Source organism: Esox lucius, chromosome 13 (genome assembly GCF_011004845.1).
Source record: "Esox lucius isolate fEsoLuc1 chromosome 13, fEsoLuc1.pri, whole genome shotgun sequence".
In the NCBI taxonomy this organism is placed as follows: Eukaryota; Metazoa; Chordata; class Actinopteri; order Esociformes; family Esocidae; genus Esox; species Esox lucius.
Window position 1 is genome coordinate 24,470,255 of NC_047581.1, and position 25,589 is coordinate 24,495,843.

Consider the following 25,589-nt stretch of genomic DNA (forward strand, 5'->3'; position numbering starts at 1 on the left):
AAAAGCATAACCTAGTCTGGGTGTCAGTCTCCTCACTTAGCTAACATTCACTTTGCTGTACTGTTCCATGTTGTATTTGGGACATGACATGGAGTTAGACACATGCAATTTGGCTCATGGCATGGAATACAGGAACAGATGGTATAAATATTTGGTAGTACTGTGCAGTATCTAGCTAAAGATTGGGGGCATTAAATGAAGTTGACCCAAGATTGCCATGGCATGGCATAATGTCACAGGCAAAAGCAGAACCCAAACAGAGAAGTGGCTTACTTTAACATAAGGCGACTCCTTTCTTTAATTTATTTACAGTAAATACTCTAGATTCTTCTAGATTGCTTTTTACAAAAAGTTTTACAAAAACAACTTTAAATGAATAGATAATACTTCATGGGTTAGGGTTGCTTCATGGCTTCTGCAGTTAAGACCTGCTTCCGCATTACCTCATCAGAAAAATATAGGTCCCTGTCATTAGACGAGACTGGCCAGTAGTAACGCAGCATGTGAATTCGGCCAACCACCGACCTCGAAATAAGGCAAACAAGTCTAAGAAACCAATCACCTATGTACACAGCGAAAGCAGCATGTCCACGAGGCGTGGTCTTTCACAAAAACAGGGGTGTTGCCACGGTAGCTCGTGCAAGTTGTTGACAAATCGCTACCAGTCTTGGTTAGATCAACCAATAGTGGCACGCAGATATGCTCATTGGTACCAAAAGCAGAAAATTGAGACTCCATTGTGGCTCCTAGAATATTACAAGCCTGGCGTAGTTGGTTTTGATTGAGCTAAAATGGCGAAACATGTTGACCAGTTGCATTTGACTCGGGATACGTGACAGCCCTGTTGGATGAAGCGATATTTGCTACGTCCAATAAGAATTGTATATAGTTTATCCAATAGCATCACAGTTCACAAATGCATTCTGGCAAAAATACTGTAGCTTACCTTTAGCTAGCTACCAACATAACTACTGTCGGTCAGATTTGCAAGGTAGCAGTTTAGCAAGCCGCTCGTTTGAACCATTTTTATAAGCATTTAAGTGTCAGCCTTTGCAGCTCGAGACAGCTCACGCGTGATTGACCAGCATAAATTGTTAGCTACAATATTGGATTTCGATAAAGCTGTTAAACGTTGGCTGGTTCGAAATTTTGAACTCACATTTTATTTAAATATTATACATCACACGCGTATTTCATTTTGATAGGTAACGTTAAATCTGATCGACGTTCATTTATTAAAATATTGTAACCATATCGTTACCTTTCTTGCTACATTATCTTCTGCAAGCAGCTCAGCTGTTTTTTTTCCCTGTGTAGTTAACGTCATTTGTTTTTGAAAGCCTTCTATCGTTAGCTAGCTAACCTAGCTACCTTACGGGTTGTCATTTTTACTTTTTAAACAACAAGGCTTTCGGTGTGGTTCAACATTCATTCTGTGTTCAATTTATTTGTGGGTCACTTCCACAGACGTTTAATAGCTAGAAATTTAGCTTGCCAAAAGATACAGTGTTTGTAACCGCAAGCCAGAATCAGTCAAGCAAATTGGACAAAACATTTTGGCCAGTAAATCAAGCTAATAAGAGCAGTTAATTTGCTTTCACACCGATAACTGACTTGTACCTTGCGATTGATAACTTCCACATCTCTTGCTAATTTTCATCATTTCCGAAAACCAACATCGAAGTAACCAATTTTTAGCCAACGTGCTACAGTAAAAGGTGCTACAGAATCAGTTTTACATCTACATTTTGGTCCGGATTGTCATTTTATCGGAGTAATTGTTGAAAATGGCGGCTATCGAAATGGTGCAGATGTTGATCGAAGCAGCAGAATACCTTGATCGCAGAGAAAGAGGTACAGTAGTATAACATTTTGCATTGCTTATTTTGTTAATAGTTAAATGATTTGCGACCTATCCTTAATTGCATTGCTCTTGTGAATTATGCACCTGTCAAAATACATTTATATCAGGTTGATTATAAATGATTCGTTGATTAATGATGCAGACCAGATATTAAAAACATTAATTTATAATTGCGTTGGACGGTGAAAACTGGGACCAGCTGCCAGCAAAACGCTCACAAGCTACAACAAATACACAAGCAGAAAATATCTACAATCGACTAAACCAGTAGGGGTATTTTCTGTACAAACAGAAGTAGCAAATGTATTGACATGCAGAAATGAGCTAATGATGTTTGATTTTAAAATGCGTTGTGTGGGTCTCGTTCACACGGTAAGAGACAAATTCTTGGTTTACTGGATTTGATATTGATGGTCTGTCTGTCCAAGCAGTTTCCCCCTTCCGTTCTCGCTGTTGTGGTTTGGCCAGGCAGCTGGCAGGGTTTACTCCAGTTCAGATGACATCATTGGCTGAAGGAGAATAATTCTTCCAGATTTGTTATTTAGTGTGTTTATAATTAAAAGGTATTTAACTACATGTAACCATATGACTCTTCTAACCTAGTCAGAATAGAGTATTTGCTTCTGGTCCTGATCTTTTTATCAGAATGTGGGTGGCTGCATTCAATGCATTGTTTTGTGTGGTGGATAGCAGTGATGCAGTTTGCTTACATGCTTGTCATTTATTTGCAGAAGCAGAACATGGCTATGCCTCAATGTTACCGTTCACCAGCAGCAAAGAGAAGGACAGCTTTAAACGGAAAAACAAAAGCAAGAAGAACTCCAGTAGCAGGTACAGTCACTTCACCTTGGGAAGAGTAGTCCCAACCAAGAATACCTGTTCATACCTGTTTTCCCATGCAGTATGCCATACGGAAGAAACATTTGTCAGAATTGGGCAGAATTAAGTCAGTACCAACATAAAGTAGTGGAGAATTCTAGCAGATTGAAGTCAATCAAGGTGTTCAAGGCCAGACTTCAGCTGTCAGGCACTTTATTCTAACCGATAGCTGTTTTCTTGGAAGGACAGGAGGACAACATCAACCTGCCTGCCGAGTTGTCTGGCTGAAAGCCTCCTCCTACGGTAGTCCTACCTAGACCTAGACTAAATATCAGTGTCAGAGTGCATGTCTGGGTGGGCACTAGCTATAGATAACTGGGTATATTAAAGATAAATGGGGAAAGGATGGGGCTATTTATACATAATCCTCAGTCTGTAATATGAACCTGATGTTATTCCGATATTTGATTTGGCCTGTTGGGCTGCTTTGATGATTACCTTGGGCTGACAGAGAAAACACATTCGCAGTCTCAGTTCTAGGTTGGCCTAGGTTTAGTAAACATGTCCTTGAATTATGGTGGCATGGCATTTGTTTTATAAAATATAATGTTTTTCAAATACATTTCATAATATCAAGTAATATTTTTGTGTTTAATGACAATAATTATTATGATCACACTGCTATGAGTGCCACAGGGCTTCTGCTTATGTGATGGCTTAACCCTTTGAAACAGAGCTGTTTAATACATTTCAAATACAATGTAGCAAGAGAGACCACTATGTCGGGCTTGTGCCATAGATTTAATTGACTTTTGCTTGAAGCCTTTATATCTTGGTTGTTACCATATTATTGTGGATTTTGAAATATTCTGACAGATTTTCCCTCCCACTTTTAATCAACATTTAATGTAAATGTATTTTTTCTTCAAGTAGTGTCCACAAGTGGTTATTAATCAAATAGTCAATCAATCAAAATGTTCGATCAATCAGTCAATCAAATGTATTTATAAAGCCCTTTTTACAACAGCAGTTGTCACGAAGTGCTTTTACACCCAGCCTTAAAGCCCAAGGAGCAGACAACAGTAGTGTTGAATTTCAGTGGCTAGGAAAAACTCCCTAAGAAGGCTGAAATTTAGGAAGAAACCTAGAGAGGACCCAGGCTCTGCCGGGTGACCAGTCCTCTTCTGGCTGTGCCGGGTGAGATATTAAGAGTACAATTGGAATAATAAATAAATGCATGTGGGCTAAATCCAGAGTCTATTTAAATTTAGATTAGGTCAGACGTATGACCAGATGGACAAGGAGAGGGACAGAAACGGGCCCCCCAAACCAGGTACTCCGCAGGTGTGGACCAGGACCTCATGTCCTCCTAAAGTATAAAACGGGAGGAGACTGGGAAAATTCAGAAAATGCATTCATCAAAACAACAACGGTTTATAGTGGAGAAGGAGAACTTAGTGGGGAAGGGGAACTGACCCAATCACCCGGCACAATAGTATAGCAGCGTAAGACCTTGTCATAGTTAAGTGTAATACTTTTTTTGTTTTTCAATGACACCTCCGGTTATATCCGATATATTCAATGTTTGCCATATATACTATAAACAGTTTTCTATATACACATTTTAAAATCAGTTAAACTATAAAACATTTACAAATGTACAGTTCTCTACTTAGGCCTCAACAAATCTACGTGGGTAATAAGTGACCTCTGGTTGCCATAGCAACCGCAAAACTAGGCTACATGCTGCAGCGAGTAGCCTTTAGGTAGCGTTGAGTCAGTAACCGAAAGGTTGCTGGATTGAATCCCATAGTGGGATAAGCAAAAATCCTAATTTCCAATGCATACTTGCAAGTAATACACTACACATGACAGGTGGATCCAACACTGAATTTTTACTAATGTTGGCGTGAAATCTGTTGGCCCAGACTGATTTGTACTGGCATGAACTGAATAAAAACTAAAACACAATGCAATGGGAATTGTACAGAAGTATTTTATGTAAATATCAAATGGTCAGAATATTTATTTATTCTGCAGTTTTGGATGTCATGTGTGACATGAGCTGATACAAGCAATTGCTGTTTACATAAATATGATGCAATGTACAAGATTACTTTTATTTAAATAGTTATCAAAATATTACTGTGTGTGTGTGTACTTTTCATAAAGAGACTTGCATTTCATGTGACATAAAAACTTGATAATAAAATGGAGTTAATATATTCGTGGTTATGTAATTATGGCGTAATACACATTCAGTTCAACAGGTGGGGCAGTCCCACTAGTTGGTTCTCCGGCTTGTGTGTCACTGCTAGCAAGCGTGTAGGCAGGCGTAGTTAACATGACACTTGATGTCGACAAGCCAAGTCTGTATGATTTCTCTGTCCATATTCAAGGACTGAGTCCATATTAATCGTCCATGAAAATGTCCCAGGGCGCAGCAAATTCTGACCAAACCCTGAATGGTTTTTCCGGCTTGACAACATGGTATGGGGTCGTAATGGGTTTTTCAGTTTGTCTACACGCCACCTAATTAATTCGGAGCAGGCAGATGTTTTGGTAGCTCTTCGTTCTCTTATCGACTTTCGTTGGGAATGCACGACATGGCAGTGCATGTGTCTCTTGCCATTATAGTTTTTGACCCATGGAAACATTTTAATACGATACTATGAATTTAAATGGGGAAATTGTGCACTGGCCCATATGACGGTCTTTGTGTACTGGCCCGACGCTAGGTGTTACTGGCCCCGGGCAATCATGCCATCGTTAATGTTGAACCCTGACGTGTGAAATGGAACAAATACAAGCACCCACCTAATTAGAATTGTTAGTATTGTGTCCCCTAGGACAGCTGTTGGCTACATGGTACCAAAAGGACCGTAATTCAAGAATGACCAAATGTATTTTTCTTCTATTGTCTTGGTTCAATTCAGACTAAATACATACACAATTAAATAATAGGCAGCATAACATCTGAATTGTATGTTATGTTGTACGTGTTTCAGTTTTTACACCATTCATGTATACAAAGTGTGTGGATAATGTACCAGATTGGAGGATGTCAGTAGCATAAGCAATACTTTACATCTTGTGTGCTAGCCAGAAATGCCCTGGCCTTTGTCACACCCACTCTTTGATGCTAATGATTGAATATTTGTTTTGTAAGGCTATTTGCATTTGATTTAATCTCAATTTTCCTAAGCTTGATGTTTTTATTCTTTCACCATAATACATCCCTCATGTGAGCTAGTGTGGAGGCCTGCTCTACTGGATGTTAGGCTACGCAGGGTTTTAATTGTGATGGAGCAACACAAGTAATTCAGTAGGTGGTACCCTGAACCATGTAGTTGATTGGTGTTCACATAACGTTGACCCCCTGTTCTCTTATATTTTTACAGCTAACTTGACTGAAGTGGCCTACTGAAAAAAGCATGGAAATTACTCTTAAGACATATCATTGATGAAGAGTCTTGGAGGCTTTTATTTGTTTAAAAATGGTGACATGTAAGGGATTGCCCTTTAGGTCTGCTGACCAGTATATCTTCACTGGAGCAGCTCAGCTCAGTCCACTGGCTCCTCATGGTGTTGTTTCTGTATGGTGTGTGTGTGTGTACAGTGGGGGAAGGGAGACAGTGTGTGTCAGTGGTACTGGTGTCCCTTCCCCCTTCTCCTTCACTCTCTCATGGGCTTTCTCACTCACTCTTTCATTCTCTCTCGCTCAGTCTTTCACTCTTGGCAGTCAGGGGAGATTCCGTTTCTTCATTAGGGATGGATTCCCCCCTTCTCTCTGTCCTCCCCCACCTCTATCTCCCAGTCCCTACATAGAAAAAGGCCTGACATGTTCAAAGTTCCACATTAGAAAATAATGGAAAGGAAGATGTGGAATATATCTCGTCATATTGGTTTTTTACGGATTCTTTGGGTTTTAGATTACCATTTGCTCAGGATGTCCTTAGCTCCCCGCCTTAGAAGGAGAACCCAGGGGAAACACTGACTGATTTTAAGCTATAAATAGCCAGCGAAAACAACACAGCTACAGTACATTTGGCTGTGTTTCTTAAGCTTCATTGTGTGTAAGCCTATAGTTCAACAGCTACATTCTCAGTAGCCAGTTTACCAGGTACACCGAGCACTGCATTCAACGGGGTTGGTCATGCAGGCTGGCTGTGGGTTACTATGTAAAGCAGGTAGATGTGCATCAAGTTAATATTGTTCAGTTCATTTTCTATTGAACATTACTAATGGGAAATACACAATCTTTGGGTAATTTCCTGCGTTTTTCTTTGCTTTGTATTCAATAGAAAATATTTGAAATAAGGACAGGGCGAAACGACTGACCTAAGCAACTTGTATCATTGCCGATGTCAGGCAGTATCAGCTCCAATTTATTAGAATCGTCTTTCCTCCTGGGTCTTTCACACTCTTCAGTGTCTACAGTATACTGAGAATGGTGTGACCAAATTCATCCAGTCAGCATCAGTTGTGTGGGAGAAAACAGCTTGTTGATGAAAAGGTTGATGAAGAGTAGCAATCATGAAATGTGCAAGCTAACGGGTAGGCCACAACTAGGCACAGTAACACTAATAACACTGCAGCGTTTCCCACACATTGTCGAATCCATGCAACTCTTCTGGAGGCAAAGCTTTTAGGTTATACCTAATACATTAGCTAGTATATGTTGTACTACGTAGCTGCTAGAATACAATGTAGCTTAAATATGCAGTCCATTGGGAATAGCTGTATTTTAAACCTCCCATTTTGGGCTGGATTCTGTTGCATTCATTTTACCATGGTGCTTCAGCATGGCAAAATATTTCCTGCCATGTCAAAAAAACAAATCAATAATCAAAACATTTTGTTCATCAAATTACAAATAATTGGTCAGGGTAAAACATAGTTATTAAGGGTATTTAGCTCATTTTGCTCTATTCTGCATGTGATTTGAGAAACAGAGCTGGAGATTTTCTGTCTATGTGCTGGATTTTATGCATCTGTGCGCAATGGGTGTGGCTGAAACACCTTAACTCAATGATTAGTAGGAGTGTCCATGTACGTTTTGCCATGTAGTGTATATGCAAATTCTTTAACATGCACTCAGTAGGGTTGGGTGTGTTTTTATATATGTGTGTGTATATGTGTATTTATACAGTTTAGTCAGGAAATAATTGGACACTGACAAGTTTCATTTTGGCTGTTTACCAAAATATTTTCCAGTTATAGTTCAAAAATGAATTTGGGCTTAAAGTGCAGTCTCAACTTTAATTTAAGGGTATTCGCTTCCAAATAGGAGGACGGGTTTAGGAATTACAACTCTTTAATATGTAGCCCCCTCTTTTTCAAGGGACCAAAAGTATTTGGACAATTGACTCAAAAGCGGTTTCTTTCTGAGAAAAAAAGAATGCACTGGTGAGCTCTGGAACACAAAAAGGCCTGAACATCCACAGAAGACAACAGTGGTGGATGATGTTATGTTCCTTTCCATGGTAAAGAAAAACTGCTTCACAATATCCTGCCAAGTGAAGAACACTCTCCAGGAGGTAGGCATATCATTATCCAACTCTACCATAAAGAGAAGACTTCATGAGAGCATATACAGAGGGTTCACCACAAGGTGCAAACCATTCATAAGCCTCAAGAATAGAAGTGCCAGATTTTGGTCTCCAGACTCTTTCTCCAGTCTGTCATGTGCTCAGTAAGAACCTGCTCTCATCTGTGAGGAGAAAGGGGCTCCAGTGGCAGACCTTCCATGGTGTGGGCTGTGTGCACAGGTCCCACTAAAGGATGTCGGGCCCTCATGCCACCCTCATGGAGTCTGTTTCTGACAGTTTGGTCAGAAACATGCACACCCGTAACCCGCTTGAGGTCATTTTGTTGATCTCCTACTTGTGTCCAGCTTGTGGAACGGCTCATCTCCTGGTACCTCCTCCATGCTCTTGACATTAGCAAAGTGCAAAACTAGAGAAGAATCAGTCAGGAAGGATAAAGAGAGAAAAATTGTCTGTGGGCACCACCTGCAAAACCATGCCCATTTTGGGTGTTGTCTTGCTGTTGCCTCTACAGTGCACCTGTTGTCACTTTCATTTGCACCAAAACGGGTGATACTGATTTGCTATCGCTTATGCTTCCTAACTGGATGGATTGATATATCTGAAGTTTGATTGACTTGGTGTTACACTGTGATCATGTGTTCCCTTAATTTCTTTGAGGTGTGTGTGTGTGTGTGTGTGTGTGTGTGTGTTTAGTTGTTGAGTAGTAAATAGGTTCTCATGTACAGCAGACTAGGCAAGCTGCATGTAGAATAAGCATTTCACTGTTACTCCACACCTGTTGTTTACCAAGCATGTGACAAATGAACATTACATTTGTTTTGATTCGAGTGAAAAGGTTGCCTGGACAGAAACACGACCTGGCTGAGGAGGGAAGAGGTGTCGTGTCACTGGTGGCTGCGAGCCCTTCCAGAATGTGTCCAATTGACCACCCTCACACTCGTACTGTTGGAAAGTGGGGTAGACCCGTAGCTTTTTTCACTTGCTGTTGTTTGAGGAGCAGTTGGGCTAAGGAGACGTTTGTAGTGTAGTTCATGGCTGATGACTTAGAGGGGGTCCAAGGCTGTAGGGGCATTCACAGCAGTCGACCTTTGGAGTGCTGTGTGAGGTATTTTAAGACTGGAGGTTAGGGCTTGGAGGGGTCAGATGGAGTCTGTTTGTGGACGGGGGCTCTTCTTTCTAAAAAGGCTTGACCCACTTCCCGGCTCTGTGTTGAGCCTGGAGAGGGAGCGAGAGAACTGGGAGTCTGTGTTCACTTGTTGGTTTTTAAACTGGCACTGGACACTATTCTAATGTTTTTTTTTTTGTGCTATGTACCAAGTGTATATCATACAAATCTATATTTTCTTTCCGGCACACATGCTTGCTTTATACACATCACAACCCTGAACAGCCTTTCACATCTAATGGTCCCTGATTTGGTCAGGCATGATTTTTTTATTGAAATGCATTTGAAAGAAAATGTATTAGCACCTGCCGCTTTTGGAAAACATTAGCCTGTGTGTGTGGTGTTTGCGCGTCTGTGTTTTGCAAACACATTTGGCAAAGAAAGTGGCATTGTCTATTTGTTCATTTTAATAAAGAAATGGGTAAATGACTTTTTAGCCTATAAGAGAAAAACAAGAAAAATCCAAAGAGGAATCATTCATCAACAAAAGCTCTGAAAAAGTTGAGATATAACTTTTGGGCCAAATTGCCGAACCCTAACTGCAGTGCAGGAGTCAAGGTTGTAACCAATACACCAGCACCACAAGACCTATAAATCATGACCATCTGCTCCACTCTCACTGTCTCACCAACTCTATTAACTTCACACATCCTCCCTTTCCCCTTCTTTCTGCTTTTTATTGCCCTGTGTCTCTTTGCCACCCAGTCTTCTTTCACCCTCTCCGCTCAGCTTCTCCCTGGCCCAGAGGTGGCCAGTCACTATGTCCTTGCAGGTATATGGCATCGGGGGTAGATGATTAAGCTGCTGGGATAGCCAGCTGTAGCTAGGTTACAACAGCCTGCCCTGCCCGGCCCCCCTGTCTACTGTTTCTATTTACTGTTGCTAAGTTTACCCCCCAGCCTGTGTGTGTTTGTGTCAGCCTGCGTGCGTGCGCGCCTGCCTGCCTGTGTGCGTGCGCGCGCTTATGACTGTGTGTGTACTGTACAACGTGTTTGATTTGAGAATTCACCAGCCTTTGCGCCAACCAAATAACCTGGGGCTCCTGAATTAATCCCTGCTTTTTCACATTTCACAGAATCTCATTTCGCTGTGCTTTTTGACGGTTGGTAAACTCCCACAGAACACAAGGCTCACTCCCTCTTCATTGCAATACCTTTCTGACTGACTGCAGTGGTGGCAAACAGTGTAGAGGGGTCCCCTGTTATTAAAGGACAATACTCCAGTACTTTGAGTGAATTGCTTTGTGATCACTTGGAAAGAAAGTTTCTAAACCTTTTGTTTGTCTGTTTACAGATCCACACACAACGAGATGGAGAAAAACAGGTATGTTTCAATCTCACTGTTTTAGATCTGTCAGAGCACCCTGTTTTCCAATGACTCTCCTCAATCCCACATAAATAAGTTAAAAAGCTCATTGGAACTCAACCAAAACGACGTAAAATCCATGGAAACGTCTGTGGGAAGAATGCGGATTTACTCATCGTCCCTTCTGCAAAATGTTCCTTATGTGTAGGCTATTGTTTGTAAGGGTGTTTTACATGATGTTGAGTTGATACTGTAGTATGATGGTCGTGTAGATCTTGACCCCAACACTTTCACCAGTCAACTGCATTACAGCAAAGGAACACAACACATTTTTAATGCTGTGCAGCAAAAGATCCAAATCTAGCTGGAGTGATCTCATTGTAGGCCTTCACTAGAAATAAATCATGACACATTTGATGAGTATCCACTTTGTGGTGGAGGATTGTTTTGACTGTGCGTCAATGACTGTCTTATTATTCTTCATGGTGTGTGACCTCTTCACCACAGCTGTGGTTAACACCACAGACAGAGGACAGATTCAGACGAGGGAAATGAACAGATCACAAAGCCAGCTCACATAATCATCCCACTCCTAATTCCACCAGGAACCCCTAACCTCTCCCTAGGAGTGTGCATGTCCCTCTGATTTCTCAGGCCGGGTCCACGTGGTGTTCTGGTTCAACCAGTCAAGGTGCATGGTGCTGGGCTGTGTGCACAGGTCCCACTAGAGGATGTCGGGCCCTCATGCCACCCTCATGGAGTCTGTTTCTGATAGTTTGGTCAGAAACATGCATACAACCAGTAACCCGCTTGAGGTCATTTTGTTGGGCTGTTCCTCCACACAGAAATGACGGGGCAGGGGTCAAAAGTGTGCATTTTCAAAATGCTGCTTTCTAATATAACAAAAAACTGATATTTAATTCATGGGTCACCTCAGTTTTGTAGAATGCGGGAAACTAACCCTGTGAATCAGAAGGTGCGATATGATTTCTTTTGTTTACATTTTTCATTGTAACGACAATTTCACAGAATGTACATGTGGTTCATGTTTTGACAAACTCGTTTTTAAACACACAACGCACATTAACAACTTGCGTTGCACACTAGCTCAATTCCAGTCTGCTGCTGCTGTCTGTTTTTTATTCTTTTGGACATGCTATTGCCACACGCACTCTCATACGGCACACAGGCAGATATAAAAAGTGAGAGCATCTACTTTGGAAGACAGTGAGACATGTCTGATAATTGCAGCAAGTCTATTTAAATACAAAACATTGGCACTTGATATTGAATGTGGGTCAATAGGCCCACACGTTGTGATAGCCCTAGGCTACTGGCTCAGTGGACACTGACAGACAGACATGCGTGCTGAATAATGCATGGATCTGGAGCTTAGGCCTGGGAACAGCCGCGCAGGGGCAGCTTCTGAACTCTGCAGGCTTCAAGAAACCCACACACTCCCCTAACTGGGAGAGAGGTTTCACTCCTCCCGTCTCTGTCAATACATCCCTCCAGCACTGAACACATATGACAAGTATTTTACAATTCATCTACAGATTGGCCCTTCACACATATCATTCTGACACACAAGATGGCAGTTATTGCCAGGCTACGCTGATAACCCTAGATAAGAGATCATAATGTGTGTTCACACTGCCCCTAGAGCCTCCTTAGCCCTGGGCAAAGGGAGATTTTAGCCCAGTGCCAAGCAAGTGTTCACGCTTGCACATTTTGATGTGGGCTAGCAGCAGCCTTAGCCCAGGGCTAACTGTACCTGCGCCGGAGCAGGGTTAGTACTATCTTTTCCGAAACACGATGACAAAATAACCAGTGTGAAACGGGGTTGAGCAAAAGCATAGAAAGTTTATTGTCCAATCCCAAAAGCTGCACTTTCACTTAATTTACCACCCACCGCAAAACTTCGGCAAATTAAGCTAAATCGTTTGTGCTCCGTTTGTGCTGGTTTATGCCATTAAAATGTCAGTTTGTGCTGCTATCATTTTATAGATATTAAATAACATTTTAATATTCTGAGGTCTCTCAGCCCCCCAACATGCTCCAAATTGAGTCAAAATAGGCTCATTCATTTCTGCTTTGTTTGTGCTGGTGTATGCTGCTGCTGTCATTTTTTAGATATTAAATAAAGTTGTATAGGTCATTCAATTTGCTGTGTAGCTTGAGTGGAACTGCTGATGAGAATGGGAGGAACTCCCCAAATCCAGGTGTGCCAAGCGTGCAGAGTCAAACCCAAGAAGAGGCTGTAAGAGAAGGCTGTAATCTCTGCCAAAGGTCCTTCAACAAGGTACTGAATGAAGGGTCAGAATACTTAAAACTTCTGTTTAAAAAAAAAGAAAATACATTATTTGCAAACAATTACTTTTTTGAAAAAGGCTGCAACATAACATTTGTAAAAAGTGAAGGAGTCCGAATACATTTGGAAAGCACTGTACACGCCAACATCCCAGCTTCAGTCCAAGCCCTCTGTTCCAGTGAGTTCAATATAGCGTCTCAGTCTGGCTGGTGGAGTTGGCTGTCTGTGCAACCTGACTCCCAAACTGCACCTCTCCAGGCACACGCAATCAACGGCTCATGGAAATTAGCCTGAGGTCAGGGGTCAAAGCCCCCCCCCCCAGCAGCTGGAGGTGGAGCAAAGCCAGGGCAATGTTTTTAAAACAGCCTTTTGTTTTGTCCTTCCTGCCATACTTTTTCCATTCAGTCAGACCATATAACCCAGGCCAAGCCTGCGCCATTATATGTCTGCTTATTAGAACATGTCTGACTCTGCCCTGCCCTCCAATGACACACGTCAGAGATCTGATGATGACAATGATCTATCCATGGTGTTGCCACTCCCAGTGTCACGTTCTGCCATTCCAGTCTCCTATCAGCCTGTAGGACTCCTGAAACGAAGCTAAACCCCAGGCAAGCTCGTCTACTCCTTATTTCTCGTTTGCTTCACACTGCAGTGCAGTGGTGTATGTCATGTCCCTCTGGAGTATTCTACTGTCCACTTGTAAATATTATCCGGCCTTGAGCTACAAACACCATTTAAAATGTTCTCAACTAGCCGTTTTCCGTTGTAGTTGTCACAGGCTTTGTCATGCACACATACACACAAACACACCTCCAGCTTTTAATATTGAGTTTGTGCCCCTGCCGGGCTGTGTGCTGGCAGCCTCCAGTCTGAGGTGTGTTATGCACCAGAGGTCATGTTGTCAGTCACCAACACCTGTTCAACTGTTAAGCACAGAAAGAGAAGGTGATCATAGAAGATGAAGAACTATAGAACAGCTAAATGTAAATCACTATACCTCTTCCTTGGTGGCTAATAACCTTATTGTTGAAATTAACTGCACTGTAGAAAATTATCCACTTTGAATGTGACTTGGTTCCATATGGTTGACAAACAAGAAAAACCTCCATCTTAGCATACCTACATTTCTTCAGAAAGTGGTTGGTGTTTGCTTTCAAAATGGAGTAATTTAGCAAGATACTCTTATCCAGAGCGATGTCACCTTTAAAATGGCAAGGTTGGAAAACCACACAACCCAGCTATCGGCAAAAGCAATGTTAGAAGGAAATGTAAAAATATAAAGATCACAATTAGACTTGTTAGGTCTTTCTTAAAAGTTAGGGTTTCAGACATTTTAGGGAAAGAATTTAGGAGTCTTTGTCCTTGCTTTAATTTAATGCTGGTTCCTCCATTTTGGAATGGTCATTATATTTGAATATAATCAAAAAGTCTCCCCCACATTTTTGAATGATATTCTAATTATATGACCAGCACCTGTATATGTTTTTGTGGATAAAAGTGATCTTTCAGAGGTCATTGGTGAAGTGACTGCAGATGAGCTAAAGTGAGCTATACCGCAAATCTGACAGGGATATTTATCTTGTTTTCAGGTTAAAAATCAAACCATCCTAAAATAAGGTTCATTTTTCTTAAGCTGAAAGCATATTCAATTATACCACTTGGTTTTAGATGATATGCCTTGAATATCGATTAATTTGTCTTCTTCCACTGACTGATTTATTTCAAGCAAATTTCTCTTCAAATATAGTTCCATTTTCTTATTTAAATTTTTTAAGGCGGTGAGGTGAACAGTGACTTCTAAAGGTGTTTGAGAGAACTGATGACTAAATGCTCCTCTCCCTTTCTCCTCAGACGCGCACACCTAAGGCTGTGTTTAGAGCGATTGAAATCCCTTGTTCCATTGGGACCAGACTCCAACAGGCATACCACCCTAAGCTTGCTGATGAGGGCCAAGAAACACATTGAGGTTAGTGTGGTGGATGGATGAATGGTGGGTGGGGGGGGGGGTGGGGGGGGAGTTTACCATCTCATGAGGTGCATGTGGTTAACTGTTGTAGAATAAAATAAAACTGTGACAGAGCTGCATGTTGGCTAGTGATTAATTAGTGTAGCACTGAAGAGACCGGTGATAGTTGACCTTCATAAATCAGGCAATGGGTTCCAATAATATACCACTTACCACCATTTCGGGAAATCATTTAAAAGTTAAAGAGTTGAACATTAGAAAACCTGCCTAGCAGAAGATCCTGGAAGTGCATCTTTTCCCCACGCACAGTAAGGAAGTTTGGGAGGGCAAAGAATCCCCGGACTCTAGTTGTGTTACAGGATCTTGACTGCATCTTGGGGTCTCCAAAACTGTGACACACATCCTCCATGCCATCAGCCTATTTGGAAGGGCTTGCCAGAACAAAAAGCTTTTATTAAGAAGAGTCTATACATTTAAGTGCCTTGAGTTTGCTAAACAGAATTGGTACTTGGTGTAACTCTGTTCTCAGGTCAGTTAAAACTTACACAGAGTTCTTGGGCCCCACAGACCAGTGGTGGGTTTATCAAGAGAATGATGCCTATGCAGTGAAGAACCTGATATCTACTGTAAAATATATTGGTTAATCTTAAAGGAACCGTATGTAGGATTGTGGCCAAAACTGGTACTGCAATCACTTTAAAAATAATGTAGAGTGTGTATCCCCTCCCCCTCGACTCGAGGTTGCCAGACAAGCTGCAGGATTCAGAAAGAAACGTAGGCTGCTTCTACGAGCTTCCAATGGCAAGTGACGACGAGTCGTACACAGAAAAAGATATTTTGCGAAGTAATTATGTATTGCAAGAATTTACTAATTGTCATTAGTCAAATATAATCGTAAAGATGTATGCTCGTATGTGACTGTACATTGTTAACGTAAGTACAAGCACAAGCCTATGTCACTATGTGTAACCGATAAAGATACAGCTATTCATTTAGCTGACGCTATAAGTGAAAGCGGCCAGCTGTATTTTTTTACTTACCCTGCAGCACCCTGCAGTGGGACAAATTCAATATCACCAATGGCTATCACAGGGTTGTTTTCAGTCCCATCAGAAAAGATTTAGAGTAACTAAATAACATTTGCAATGGTCATAACAGGTCAACTTGCAGCATAGTCCACAATATACGCGAAGAACGAATGAGGAATAATTTTTTCCAAGGTAAAGTTAGGCTTCGGTCTCAATTACGTTTCAAATTGCCAAACGGGCTCTGATAATGCATTGCTAATGTTAGCATACGTCCATCTGAGCTAACGTAACGTTACTTTGCACGAACATGCATAACTTTGTTCAACTGTCATGAATATATGAAATGTCCATTGACATCAAGTACAAGTTAATCAAACATATATGAATCTTACCTGTCCAGGAGAAAATTGGCAACGTTGGCGTCTGTCTTCAAATTCTTCTCCGTTTTCAGCCGTCTCCATCTTTCAAAGGCATCTCCTATACAAATTCTTGTTTTATTTTGGACTTTGTCACGACGTATTTAGGAATTATAACGAGGTCTTTTAGATTTCGTAACGTTAGACATTATTTATCCGACTAGAGTTAGGGTAGGTTAGAGCAGAGCTGGCAACCCAGATCCTGAAACACTACTGACTTTGTGATTGGTAGATAGGTGGAGGGTGGCGCATCAGGCCAAAACACAACATGACAACATCAACATCAGTTGATGGCTGCAACTCTCACATTTAACTGACAATTGACAATTTACAGTTGTCAGTGATATAAGTATTTGAAATGAACATGATTTCTTAATGTCTAGTGACACATCAGGGCCATTTTATGATTAATTGAAATAGATTTCTTACATACGGTTCCTTTAATTGTTATTAAGCTGTTTTGTTCCATTGTTCCTGGGGCTGTTAAGATCAACTGCATCATGAACTCAAGTACCAGGACATTTTAGCTAAAAACCAGGTTGCCTCAGGCAAGGGGATGAGACTTGTCCACAAGTGGATCTTTCAGCAAGACGGTGACCTCCGTTATCATCAATTCAGTCAAAGACACGGTTGCGTTACCACAAAATCCACATTTTGCCATGGCATCTCCCTTCCATCACTTGTGGTTTGAATTAAAGTGGGATTTCAAGGATCTGTCAAGATTATGTGTGGAGGAATGGTCTTAGATCCCTTTCAATGTGTTCTACAATTCCGAAAAAGATTGCTGGAAAAAGGGTCAGTGCTGTTATCCTTGCAACCCACACATCGTTAGGACCAGTCTGCATTGGCTGTGCTCTCTGACTGTGTTGTAGAGGTTGGAGGAAAGCGAGCGGAGAGCCCAGCACACCTTAGACCAGCTGCAGAGGGAGCAGAGACACCTCCAACGACGTCTCGAGCAGCTGGGGGTGGAGCGAACTCGTATGGATAGCACCGGTTCCATGGTTTCCTCAGACAACCCTGACTCGGACCAGGGTAAGCTCAGATGGACAAATGCCCTCTCCTTAGAAACAAATGACCCACATGAACTGGAGGAAAGCTTTCATACTGGTGGCAGTGGCTAACGTGTTGTTTAAGTAGATGATACTCGTGCGTTCTGCCGTGGTGTAATTAGAATGTTTTCACAGTAAGGATTGTCTGTGTTGAAATGGTGCAGTGCAGTGTGCTCACCTGTGTTGGTCTGCCTGTGTCTGGGCTGTGTTACAGAGGAGGAGCTGGATGTGGATGTGGAGGGTACGGACTTCCTGCTCGGGGACCTGGAGTGGAGCACCAGCAGTGTGAGTGACTCTGACGAGAGGGGCAGCCTTCGTAGCAGCTGTAGTGACGAGGGCTACTCCAGCGCCAGCCTGCGCCTGCAGAACCAAAACACTCAGGAGAAGGGCAAGCAGCTGGGCTGCAGCCTATAAAAGCACCACCCTCAACCTCTAACCCCCCCCCCATTCCTCCCCAGCAATCCCATCCTTCTATTGTGCAGTTAATTCCCGCCCACCAGCCAGTCTCTGCCAATCAGAGCTCACTCTCAGCAGGACTGGTCTGTTTTGACCAAGCTCTTTTCTCCATATTCCAACTCTCCCGCCCAACCCCTTCAGCCCCCTAATGCAACACCACTGAGACACATGCACCGTCCGATCTTATCTGTCATATCAGCCAACCAAAATGGAGGACTAGTCTCTGGCACTGCTCACTCAAAGCCTCTGGTCCAATCAGATGAGTGGGATTTGGAAGACAGTCCTCCGTCCGTCCCTTTCAGTGTCCACCAGCTGCCCCTCCCTCCCCCCTCCCCCCGATGCAGGGTTATTGACTGTTTTCATGTATATCTGTGCTGTTTTCTCCTTTCACCTGTCCAACATCTGGAAAACAAAGACTTCCGGTAAAGAATGTGATCGCAGCACTCCGCCCATACACCCCTCTGCTTTTATGCTTCAGAAGCCTGAGCAGTAATGATGAGACTCCTGAGCTCTAAATCTCATCTCGTCCCGCTGTCCAATCAGACTGGCCACTAAATAGGTGGGGGTACAGACAAATAGGGCTGTGTCACCTGACTAACAAGGTTACTTATCACATCATGGTCTTTTTCACTCATGGAAGGTATTGGATGGCATTGTCTTTCTGGAAGAGCTGTGGTGTGGTCATTTGAAACTAGATGTCTCCTGAAAAGACTGCAACTGTTGTAGTATCAAATCTAGTCTCTTTATTTTTTTGGTTACTTGTCGTCTGCCTGCACTGTCCACATGAAAAGCTCTCGCTGGGAGTCCTACGACACTAAGCACAGCGGTGATGGGGTGTCATCCATGTTCAAGGAGGCATAGCTTGGAGTGCTTATAATGGGGTGAGGCGTCATGTTTCTTTCCGTGTTATGTCCACACCTAATGAGGGGGGGGGGGGGTCGGGGGAAAAACTTGTGAAGAACAATGTGCAGCATGAGATTGTTATGATGTGGGTTTTTAAGGCATATTTTATCTTGCTCTCTGATGACAGTGACGTTTATGAAAATGTTTTATGTCCGTGTTGCTGCTGGTCACCTACTTTAGTAGCCAGTGGTTTTCACTTGAATATGTGGAGGTAAAGTCGTTCAGACTGACCGAAAGTTAACTATTGAAGGTAAACCGGTGGAGAGATTAAAGCACATTCCATGTTAGAGATAAAAATAGGGCATGTTACTAGAGAATTAGCTTTGCCCATATTTATGAGGCTGAGTGTTTGCCATTTTAAAGACCGGAACGACATATCTGCAACAGATCTGCTGACTTGCTTTGTCTTCCAGTCGTAGCAGAGGTCAACATCTTGAGTTAGTTCAGTTCTCAAAAGAAAAGAGCAAAATATATTCTGTAATACAGCAAGTACTCTCCTCTGCCTTGCCTTTATAGCTATTTATTATTTAAGCTAAATGTAGTCAACTTTATGTAAAAAGTTCACACAAAGATATATGTATATTGAATAAAGTATTTATATTACATCTAAATATATAGATATATCTATTTAATTCATTATCGCTTTAGTTTTATTTCATTCTTGTCAGGTTTAATGTGTAGTTGGTTTGCACAGTCAAAGCTTTTTAGAATCGTCTTTTTGTGCCTATAGGCTTTTGTGTCCATTCAGAAATTGGCACGGTGCTCCTAGAAATAAATGAAATAGTTTTATTTGTGGTTGATTTATATCATAAAAGCCATCATCTATGTCAACAACAGAAAAAGAATGGAAAAAAATCTATATAATATTTTAAAAAACAAAAGAAACATTTATAAAATAGAAAAGAGGAGCTGGTGTGTGTGTGTTGGCGCTTTGGCATTGCTGAAATGGTGGGAAACTACAGTGAGGCTTCTGCCTTTCGTGCCTGAGAGCCTGAAACAAAATGGCTCCCCCACCCAAGATATTTTAACACAATGTATAGAAAGGAGGAAGCGGTGGGTAAACCAGGGCATAAGCTGGGTAGGATTGCAGCAGTGTTTCATTGTAGTCCATGGCCACTAGTTTCTAATATATCTGCTCTCTTGCCCTGTTGCAGCACCATGCCAAAGGAACATAAAACCTGTGTCTCATGCAGACTGTCATTAGAACATGAAGACAGTCAGTAAACCCCGCAAAAAAATATATATAAATATATATCTAAAAATAATAGGAATAGGGATGTTTAGTCTATTTGTATGGAATGCTGCACTTGTCATTTTCAAACCGTATCCAAAAAGAAAGGAAAACTGTATCCATGCTAGAAGAGGGTGTTTTTGAATACAGCCCCTAAATGAGAGTGGTGCTATGCGGCAGGTAGGTAGATAGGTAGGTAGGTAGGTAGGTAGGTGTGTGTGTGTGTGTGTGTGTGTGTGTGTGCACTGAAATACTGCGTGTTTGAGTCGTGTGTGTGTGTGTCTCGTCACTGTCTTCAGAGAGAAATTGTATGGGTTTGGATGTTTGGGGGAGGGTTGTTTTCAATGGGGAAAAACCGTGTTGCATTTGTATGGATATTTTTATTTGTTTACTAGTAAAAAAAAAAAATGTTTGCAAAAAGCCTTCCACTATATAAAGAAAACCAACCTCATGTATTACTAAGCTAAGCATTAATGTCTGTTGTTGTGGGGCCACACACACTCCCCCATCCTCTGTCCTTGGCCACTTTTCTGTGTCTTCCACTCCTCCCTGATTGTGAATGTGGCTCCCACAGAAAAGAGATACATTTCTCTGGTGGTTCCCCTCATCCCACACAAGCTGTGGGCCAGCCACCCTGGTGCAGAGGGAGCCTGAGGGAGCAGCCTGGGCTGGGTACAGCACATTTTCAGCTCCCTCCCTGGATAACACTTATAACACCCACGGTGCTTCAGTATCTGCCTTAAGAGCAGGTGTGGAAAGAACAAGAAAACAAATGCATTTGGCTTCTGTGTAGTCCATATATGGGATCTCACCTTGGGAGTTTTTTTTTTTCTTTCTATATTAGGGTTATGTTTGTAAAAAGTGGCTATAGCCTTAAAACAGACAAATATCAGAACCATAGCAAAGTATATTATATATGAATGTATATAATATAGAAGTATGGACATGTTGTTATTACACATCATTCCTATTCATTGTAAGTGTCTCAGGTGTGTTGCTCTCGTATGCGCGCACACGCACACACACACACACGCACAGCACAGCCCACACACGTTGTCATACACACGTCAGAACAGACTTTGCCTTTTCAAGGCTTAAGAAGGGTTTATGTCTGTTGAAATATAAACAGGTGGACTTTTTGTGCACTCACTTTTTAGAATTGGGGAATTTAAACATTAAATGAAACCACTTAAATGTGGAGCCTAAATTTATATTTGCCAGTGAACTGAAAGGAATAAAACATTTGAAACCCTTGTATCTATCTGCTTGTGTTTGAATTTTCTGAGTCTGGTATTAAGTATGTATTTATGTTCGTTTTTGCTGTTATGTGGTTTGTCATATCTAAGTTCCACTTATCCTTAGCAACTTAGTTTATCTGTGAAGAAACTTGTAAAGCTAATACTAAAGACAATCATGCCTATACCCTAGCAGCATTAAGCAGTGGCTGATATTAGTGTTTTAAGCTGTTTTATTTAATTTTTTTGAAAGTCTCTGTCAATATGGAGAGAAGCCAGTTGAAAACAAATTCACCATCTTGGTATGTGATGAAAGCTAGCTCTGTGGTAGGCTGACATACTCTCTTCTCTGACAGTAATCTGTTGCCTAAATCCCTGGTTTGGACCAGATAAGTCGGCAGCTGTTGCTATAACCAGTGGATTGAGAGGGATGTATTGATGGGAAAGGTTTGTTTGGGGGATGGGGACCTTGTCACAGTGGTCTCATCATTCAGCTCACTGCTGAAGCACATACACCAGTACAGAGACACACTGACACAAATAAAACACAGAGATGCTATAACATCATCTACGCACCTTGAGCATCTTTATGACAGCGTGGTCATCTATGGCTGCCCACTCAGAGGGAAAATGTGGGCTGTAAGGATGACTCTTATGCATTCTGATGTATTTCCTGCAGGCCACTGACCTTTCTCCCTGGTGACTGAGCTCACTTATTCTGACTGTATTTAATTCAGACAGGAATAATTAATCTGTATGAGATGCTTGCTGCCTACAGTACATCCTACCAGCCATGGGAAATCCTAAAGACCTATGGTACAATGAAGGCTCAATACAACAGAGGAATTGGACAGTCTTTATAGTACAACAATTTAAGAATACCATTTCTCAACGTAAATTTGCAAAGAGTTTAGTGATCTCATCATGTACGGTACATAATATCGCTAAAAGATTCAGAGAATCCGGAGAAATCTCTATGTAAGGGACAAGGCCGAAAACCAATATTGGATGGCCGTGATCTTTGAGCCCTCAGGCAGGAATGCATTAAAAACAGACATGATTCTGTAGTGGAAATCACTGCATGGGCTCAGGAACACTTCTGAAAACCATTTTCTGTGAACACAGTATGTCGCTGCATCCACAAATGCAAGTTAAAACTCTAACATGCAAAGAAGAAACCACACATAAACAAGGTCCAGATGTGCTGTTGCCTTCTCTGGGCCCAAGCTAATTTAAGATGGACTGAAGCGAAGTGGAAAACTGTGGAAATCAAAATTATAAATTACTTTTGGGAATCATGGACGCTACGTCATCCGGACTAAAGAAGAGGGGGACCATCCGGCTTGTTATCAGCGCAGTTCAAAAGCCAACAACTGTGATGGTATTGGGGTGCATTAGTGCACATGGTATGGGTGATTTGCACATCTGTGAAGGCACCATTAATGCTGAACAATATATGCAGGTTTTGGAGCAACATATGCTGCCATCCAGAAGATGTATTTTTCAGGGAAGGCCTTGCTTATTTCAGCAAGGCAATGCCAAATCACATTCTGTTCGTTTTACCACAGCATGGCTCCGTAGTAATAAGATCCAGGTGCAAAACTGTCCTGTCTGCAGTCCAGACCTGTCATCCATTGAAAATATTTGGTGCATTATAAAACGGAAAATACGACAAAGGAGCTGAAATCCTATATTAAGCAAGAATGGGAGTACTTTTCACTGCAGCAATTTTTCTCTTCAGTTCCCAAATGCTTACAGATTATTGATGAAAGAAGAGGCGATGCAACACAGTGGTAACCATGCCCCTGTCGCAACCTTTTTTAAACATGTTCCTGGCGTCACATTCAAAATGGACATGTATGGACATGAAACAATAACATTTCTCAGTTTTAACATTTGATATATTTTCTTTGTACTATTTTCAATTAAATATAGGGATAAGGGATTGGCACATCATTGCATTCTGTTTGTATTTGCATTGTATGAAGATTTACAACATTTTGGGAAACGGGGTTGTTGAAGAACTGACTTTGGACAGGATATTTTTGTCAGGGGCTTGCCCTAAATACATGTCCTTAATGCTGAGGCATCAGATCCCATGTTTAGAAGATGGTATATGGGTAATTGACATGGGTTTCATTTGAATGGGTGTTTTTTTTTTCAGTGGAGTCCATGTGTGAACCAAGTCCCCCCTGGCTGTCAGGCAAATCCATCAGTATCCTCTCCCTGCAGACCCAGTCAACCACGACATTTATCTCATCATGACTGCACTTACCGCCATGCATGGCACACGAACAGCGCATACACACTTAGACTCCAATTACACATAGTAACAAATCTACAATATGCCCTTGGGAAATAAACATTGAACACATGATTCCATCATTTATGGGCATCGACTCAGAACTTCAGATGTTAACTATTGATATTTTCCGTAATAGGTTCACAGACTCATTCTCACAACAATGTCACATCACTCTCTCACTCAAACATAAAAACTTGCATATAAAACAAAACACATGCTTCAAGTAAGTACTCAGTGAGCAAAATATATAATTTGGTCTTGTCGTCATTACATTTGCTAGAATATATATTTCAGGATATTGAGGCATGGATGTGCCCACACCCCATGAATCAGTGTTGCACCAACGCCCCCAACAGAAAAGGCTAGCAGCTTCTTGAATCTTCCAGGGGTAGCAGCCTCGCCCCTACACACCTGCCTCTTCAAACCTCATCAGGGGTGGTATTTAAGAGACGCCAGAGAGCAGCTCAGGGTCAAAGACAAGCAAGGAGGTGGAGGGAAATGGCCAGGAGATGGAGGGTGCCAAAATGATGACCGCCTGCACCTATTCCTCTCAAACCACCACTAAGAGGCTGCCCTGGAGACAAAGCTGCCTCCCAAAAAAGGGTGTTTGATCTTAGGTGTAGATTTTTCCCACACATACTCCTCTACTGTTTTTATTAATAAAACGTCCACCAGGGCCCTAAACACATCTAGTGTCCATTCTCTGTGTCTCTCCCTGTTACATTATGTTTATATAATATATCTGTTATGAGGGACAAGGGACACTAATGATTGTCCAATCCATTAACTGCAACAAAGTGGAGGTAAGGTCAGGACTGAACATTTTAAGAGTATTTTGATTGACTTCAAGTCCAGGCTCTGGCTGGGCCTCTTAAAAACATTCACAGACTGCATTGTCTTGGCCCTGTGCTTTGGGTTCTTGTCCTGTTGGAAGATGAACCTTCACCCCAGTCTGAGGTCGGAGCGCTGTGGAGCAGGTTTGCATCAAGGATCTGTCTGTGCTTTGCTTCATTCATCAAGAAGGGGCTGAAATTTAGGAAGAAACCTAGAGAGGAACCAGGCTCAGAGGGGCTCAGAGTCCTTTTCTGGCTGTGCCGGGTGAACATTTTAAGAGTACAAGTTGTAATAATAAATAAATGCATTTGGGCTGTGTCCCGAGTCTATAAAATATAATCGAGGTCAGAAGCATGACAAGATGGACAAGGACAACTGGGGTGGTCAGCAGACTGGCAGCTGGAATCGTCAGGTGTCGTCTCGATCTGCAAGACAACCAGGAGGACTTTGGACTGGGGCAGCAACAAGTCTTTAGAGCCAAGACCTGGGCCAAGACCTCATGTCCTTTTAAGTTTAAACAAAGCAGGATTTACAGTGGAGAAGGAGAACTGACCCTACTCCCCTGGCACAATAATATAGCAGTGTAAAATCTTGGGGCTGAGACAGGGGGGTCCAGTGACACTGTGTCCCTATCCGGGGGATCAACCAAAGGGACAACAACCAACTGCAACCACCCTGAAATAAGGGCAGATTACTGCCAGCAGAGTTCACCCCAATTGCACAATGGCACAACAGACTCCGCCCCAGAATGCCATTGGAGAGAAGTCATCCCAGTGGTGATGAGAGCCCACCTGGCAAGACAGCAAGGGTGGACAGTATCAAGCCTTTCCGTTCACCTTCACACCCCTGGGCCAGACTGAACTTAATCATAGACCATGCTGAAGAGATGAGTCTTTTTGTAGACACTTGAAAGTTTGCACTGAGTCTGCATTTCTAACCATAACTGGCAGATCATTCCACAGAGCTCTATGAGAGAAAGCCCTGCCTCCAGCTGTTAGAAATTGTAGGTACAATTAGAAGGCCTGCATCTTGTGATCTTAGGTTATGTGTAGGTACAGTATCTCACAAAAGTGAGTACACCCCTCACATTTTTGTAAATATTTGATTATATCTTTTCATGTGACAACACTGGCTGTGTGGAAGATGG

General features: G+C 42.0%; 1 protein-coding gene across 1 annotated transcript; it reads left to right on the top strand.

Annotated features, from left to right (window-relative positions):
* The first annotated feature begins 943 nt into the window (after positions 1-943).
* mxd1 (MAX dimerization protein 1) lies at positions 944-21,315 on the top strand. Its single transcript, XM_010876626.4, has 6 exons — positions 944-1,854; positions 2,596-2,695; positions 10,694-10,723; positions 14,871-14,985; positions 17,302-17,461; positions 17,693-21,315. Exons 1-6 carry the CDS (start codon positions 1,788-1,790, stop codon positions 17,890-17,892), a joined length of 672 nt encoding a protein of 223 aa, XP_010874928.1. The 5' UTR covers positions 944-1,787; the 3' UTR covers positions 17,893-21,315.
* The last annotated feature ends 4,274 nt before the right edge of the window (positions 21,316-25,589 follow it).